We start from the raw sequence: 6,000 nt of genomic DNA, 5'->3' as shown, positions 1-6,000 counted from the left end.
AAGGCAGAAACTGACAGTATAAAAATTTATTTGGGCATAAGCTTTCGTGGACAGCTGATGAAATGGGTTCTAGCCCACAAAAGCTTATGCCCAAAAAATTTGTTAGTCTCTGAGGTGCCACGAGGACTCGTCCTTGTTTTTGCTGGTACAGATGAACAGGACTACCCCTCTGAAACCTGTCAGTATATACCTTGAGGTTGGCAAATGCCTGTTAAATGGCTGTATTACCCCTTGAATGTCTTTTTAACAGTTTCAATGTTGTGCTAATAGGTCTGGCAGGCTGGAGGTTTTTTCACTTTTAACTACTTGATTCCCTCCCAAGTAAGTCTCACCAGGCTAGAGCAGCCATCTGTGGGAGCCTGCAGGAAGGGTCAGAACAGGGATAGGAAAAAAAAGGAGGTGGACACTAAGACCCAGTGGTGCCCCAAATTTTCAGGTGCCCTATCGTAGCTGCTTATGTTGCCTATGCCTAAGGACGGCCCTGCTTGTGCCTCCCTCCCACTCCAAATTGTGCAGTGATATACTGAAGCCCTTCTAAAAAATTCCCAATAAAAGAACAAAATCTGCTATGAGACTACAAATTACTAAAGAGGATTCAAGGGAAAAGCCCTGTTCCTGTAAAGAGGACTGCAGTGGTCCATCTACATGATTTTCTTTGCATGATACAGGGGCTTTAGTCATTAAAATGTGCATATATCATGTCTTTGATCTGAAAGGACTTTGCGAACTAGAGTTGAAACTCTATTAATTCACTTTAATGATTGAGAGCACCATTGCTAGTCATTAACATTTGCAAAGATTTTAAAAGAAAAAAGCTGCATCATAAAATATACTTTGTTCCTTTATTTTGACTAGATAAGACTAATTATTTGTAATAATTCATGGCATACCAGTAAAGGTACTTTTGTATAAAAGCAATGAAGCCTGAATAATAGAAGATCAAATTTCAACATTTTACTCTTAAAACCCTTGGCTGAGGAGTCTGGTTTTTGTGGGAGAATTAGCCAGTTTGTATATTAATGATATACTGTGTGTCTGTATACACACAGTATATGTAATGCTTGCTATTGTTGGTAGCCCAGGGAGTGAAAGGGAATTGTTTTAAGAGCTCTCATAGCAACTGTCTATTGTAAAAAAAAAATTTTTTTTGATTGATTTTTATAATATTTGATATACCATAGCTAGCCAAAAGACATGGTTTGAAATTTGAAATTTACAGCCTTCTTATGAGTTGAAATAGTGAAATTCTTTGTAGATGCAACAATTCTGAAGTGTTAGGAAAACTTAGTGGTGTTAGCAATATCAGCCCATAAGAAATAAAGGGTAAAACAATGTTATTACATTGTGAATAAATAACAGTATCGTCTTATGATTGCTGACTGTTTCATTAATTCTTTATTATTCTCTTCTCTAGGCTTTCCCTCCAAATGCAGTGACAGTTTTTATCTACTGTAGTTCTGTGACTGTGTTCTTCACAATAATAAAGGTAGTCAGTTATCGTCTGCACCTTATGTTTGATAAAGGAGAAGTAATTCAACAAAGGATCTCGCGAAAGAATGGAAGGCAAAGCAAAGATAAAGAGGCCAAAAGAGAAAATGCAGTTTACTTCTCAAATCTTAGGTACGTTTTTCATCATGCAGAACCATTCCATAGTTTCATCACAAGTACAAGCTTGCAACCTGATCCTGCCTTTCCAGCCCAGCAGACACTCCTGCTGACTGTAATGAGGGTTTTGTTTTTGCAAGCAATGCACAAGTGGGCTGTTACTCTTAATTTTTTGTTTAGGTTCAGTATTTTAAGTCTGGCATAGGGACATACCTAACTCTAACCCTGAGGGTTTCTAGGCCTCTCTTATCGGTGCCCTATCATCATTGGAAAGGATCCTCTTCCCCGCCCCTTGTGTCTTCTTGCATCATGTCTTGGCACAATTGTCAATCTCTTCATTTTTCCTGTCTGTTTTCCCTCTTGGTTGTCCTTTTCTAGTCTTTTTCCTTCCACTTTCTAATTTCCTCCCTCCACATTCTTTTTTGTTCTCTTCTGCTTGGTTTCCTTTCCTCCGTTTGCCCCAGCCTTGCCCAGATGTTGTTCTGGAGAACATCTACTAGTGACTCTGCATCTGGACTGCATGTACTCTTGTGGCAGTACTCAGAGCTAAATGCAGAAGCAGAGAAAATAAAGGTTACCGGGCTGTTGCTCACTGAATGTGAGCTGCAAGGGGAGTTGCAGGAGCAAGGAAGGAAGGAATGTGACTGTCTTTTTATTCACAGGAGCATGTCTGCTGTGGTTTCAGGTTTATGCGGCTATGGGTCTCTTAATTCTCTCTCTCCTACCTTGTGTCTCTAGTGGACTAGTTTGACTTCAAGTAAATCTCTGTATAATATAACTTCATCTCAGCAGGGAAGAAACTCTTGCTACACAATGCAATGTAGAATCACAGCAAATTTAATTACAGCCTTTACCACTAAATGCAAATTAATAAAAAAAAAAATCTGAAAGGTGGGGCAAATAATAGTAATTATATAAGGAGCTTGGGTTGGTAAAAAGCATTATAAAACAAATTTTATTTAAACAGTAATGTTGAAGACTACTTTCTAGAAATTCAAATAAAACCAACTGAGGTGGTCTGAATAAAGGGGGAAAATGGGGAAGGGGAGGACCAGAGAAGGAATGAATATCCAGTCAACATTGGTAATGCCAAAAACACATGTGGAATGAAAAGATTTTCAGATGCCCTGAAGAAGTAATGAGAGATGACTAAGATAGATGTTAGTGAGGAGGAAGTGCTTCCTGTTAGTGCACACCACAGGCAAAGGCATTAGTTTATACCATCTAATAATACAGTGTTGGGATGCCCAAAAGTGAGGTTGTGTCTGAGCTCAGACACCCATTGGGATGAGGCTCAGGAATGTACACTCAGATACAGGCAATTAAATACCATATTGTTGGGCGTGGTATAAATATCTGTATACAGTAGACAGTTCAATAGAAAGAGTCAGTATAAAGCTTTGCAGTGAAGGCATATGGGATAAGGATTAACATATAGGCTTTTTTGTCTTACAGTATTTGTGCTCTTATTATAGTGCTTCTTCATGTACATAGTAACTCTTTCCCCCAATATATAACTGAATACTGGAACTTCAAGTTGTTTGCCCCTAATTCTTGAGCCCATAGTGGTTTCATTAGGCCCTTCTATAGCATTACTCTAAAGGAAAACTTCTGCCTTCTCAGTTCCCTTGACTGATACACAGTATATCACATTTGCCTTTCTCTGCTTTCATTGAGGACAGCGTTCTGTTTCGTATGAGCTCAGTTCTTGCACCATTATTCACTCTGGGTAGTATCTTACCTTACAAAGAGTTCAGGGAAGTTAATGAGACTGCTTGCACAGTACAATGCTAGCATATATAGCAAAATTAGGCATTGTGAAAGCACCACTTGGTAACTTCCCCAGATTCATGTTCATTTTAAAAAAAGTTGTATTTAATTTATTTATTTACTGGCAATTTACTGAATAGAGAAGAAAAGAGAAATTAAAAGTTAATTAAAACTTTCATGTTCTTGAACATTAAATCTTTGATAAGACTCGGAAAACTGGCATAACAGACTTGAGTTTAGTAGGAAAGAAATTAAGTTAGCTAGCAGCTTTTAGCATTGCTGAGGTACCTGTGAGATTGCACTGCCCAGCAGTAACTTCTTTTGAGAAAGTCAGTGTCTGCTTAAAAAAACCCTCTTAGCTATAAAAGTATCTTCCTTTGATGTGCAGATGTCAGTATTTATAAAAGATGTTTATTTCCACAGTGTCTGTCAAAAGTATATGTTTGTGTTTAAGATTCCCAGTCCTTTTAAATCCTGTCCGTTCTACAAAACTATAATTTTCTTTTTTCCTCACATCAGATATACTGACATAGTGACATAAGAGGCTCATCCACTGTTTTAGACTTTCTGAAATGTAAACCAAAAATTACTTAATAAATATGATCAATGGAAGACGCATACATTTCCACTCTTTTGCCTTTTGTATTGCTAATGATTCCAAGTAGAACCTCTTATAAAACCTTCATTTTATGTCAAGCAAGCATCCTCTGCTAGGAGATCCCATTTCACAATTCTTGGTCACAGACCAACACACACTTCCACCATCAATAATAAATACAAATATCGAATTAAACTGAAATAAAACATTGTGACAAGTAAGCAAAGCCATCTGCCTCATCTAGTTGAATAGGTTTTCACTATACTCTTCTGGTTAAACATTCATTATTCAGCCATGTTACAGTAGAATTCTTAACTTGATAAAGGAAAATTCCTTCTCCATATGAGGGATATATTAATGGCATTTGATTACCATAACAACTAAAGATAATCCGTATTCATGATTTTTAAGTGGTATTTTTCTAGGCCTTCTTCATTTTATAGTGGAAAATGAACGCTTTGTGTACTGTTTTCAAATATTGTAGTTATAAGACAGGTGGCAAAAATTTTCAGTGAAGCCTGGTCATAGACATGTGATATTTGAATCATATTTAAATAGCGTATTTGAAGCCAAATAACTAAATTAATATAAGCAGCAAAGTGTCCTGTGGCACCTTATAGACTAACAGACTTATTGGAGCATGAGCTTTCATGGGCGAATACATGCATCCATGTAGTGGGTATTCACCCACAAAGGCTCATGCTCCAATACATCTGTTAGTCTATAAAGTACCACAGGACTCTTTGCTGCTTTTACAGATCCAGACTAACACAGCTACCCCCCGATACTTAAATTAATATAGTGTTGTGATGAAGATGTTTGTGACTTCCAGGTAATACAGTTTATTGCTGACATAGAGCTACAGGTGTTTGTGTTTTAAAACTATAAATGGGGAAAAAATCTTTTGGTGTTAACGCCATTGGTAATAGCAGTGAAACTTTAAATGGAATATCTTTATATACATTGTACTTCGCCCACAAAACAGGGTCTGTGCTCATCTGCTTGCAAGAAAAACATCTCCACAGAATGGCTAAGTATAAGTTACTGTAACTGACAGACATATCATATGTTAAACTGATTCTACACTTGACCTTAGCCAAAAGGCAGAGAAGAAACTATTTTGTTCAGTGTCTAATGGATGTAATACAACGCAGATCTCCTGCAACTCCGTGACTACAGTATGTATTTGTTTCAAATGGATAATTATGAGGAGGTACATAAATGACTAAGCCATTAGGCACACAAAGTATACCCGAGATGATAAAGTTGAATGATGTAAATGGAAAGTAACATAGAAATACTAACAGTTCATTATTATACTACTAGTAGGAAGGGCAAGCCAGTATTTGGTGCAATAAATCAATTTGTAAACCAGTATCGGGCAGACACAAGTGAGCCAGCCTAGATATCGAGTTTGGAGTGGCGGCATTGTGTGTTTAGCTTGGCTGTGTCCTATTTCTCTGGAATGTCAGAATCATTTTGTGTTATTTTTTGGGTCTAAGATTTTGTCTTTTTGTTCCTCATAAAACTTATACAAATATTATTTGTTCTATTGTTGATCTTTCAGTGTTTGAATTTGGGGGGAGTAGAAACTTTTGCCATGTACAGTTTTCACAGCTGCTCATTTGCGGGTGGGAGAGAGGAAAACCTTGAAGCATACTGTCACTTGGAGAATGCCCTACCATCATTCCTTACTCTGATCCCCAGTTCAAGTACTGTCATCTTGATAAGATTTTTGTGTCATAAATATGGGTCAGTGGCTGTGTATGAAAACACAGTCATAGTTATCTTAAGAGATGCCACCACTGACGTACTTTCTTCTTTTGGATCAGCAATAACGTAGGAGAGAATGGTACAATTGAAGAGGTCAAGCAAAATGACTCAACCCCAACAATCCATGGCAGTTCAAGACTACAGGCTATAAACTTGCACCGCTCTTCTGGAGTTGTGGTTAGTAGGCTGTTTTCTGTATCTATACCTTCTTTTTGTGCAGAACTATGCATTGTATCAGACAGTGTCTCGTATCT

At 37.5% G+C, this 6,000-nt stretch overlaps 1 protein-coding gene across 1 annotated transcript in view; it reads left to right on the top strand.

The window, feature by feature from the left end:
• PCNX2 (pecanex 2) overlaps window positions 1-6,000 on the top strand; it is a 253,204-nt gene that overhangs the window by 10,311 nt on the left and 236,893 nt on the right. Inside the window, exons 2-3 of the mRNA XM_075064158.1 lie at window positions 1,415-1,620; window positions 5,806-5,923. Of these exons, the coding sequence (XP_074920259.1) occupies window positions 1,415-1,620; window positions 5,806-5,923 (324 nt within the window). The remainder of the gene's footprint in view (window positions 1-1,414; window positions 1,621-5,805; window positions 5,924-6,000) is intronic.

The sequence above is a fragment of the Chelonoidis abingdonii genome, chromosome 3, assembly GCF_003597395.2.
Source record: "Chelonoidis abingdonii isolate Lonesome George chromosome 3, CheloAbing_2.0, whole genome shotgun sequence".
NCBI lineage: Eukaryota > Metazoa > Chordata > Testudines > Testudinidae > Chelonoidis > Chelonoidis abingdonii.
Note: the sequence above shows the minus strand (reverse complement) of the source record. Positions and strands in the feature narration are given on the sequence as shown.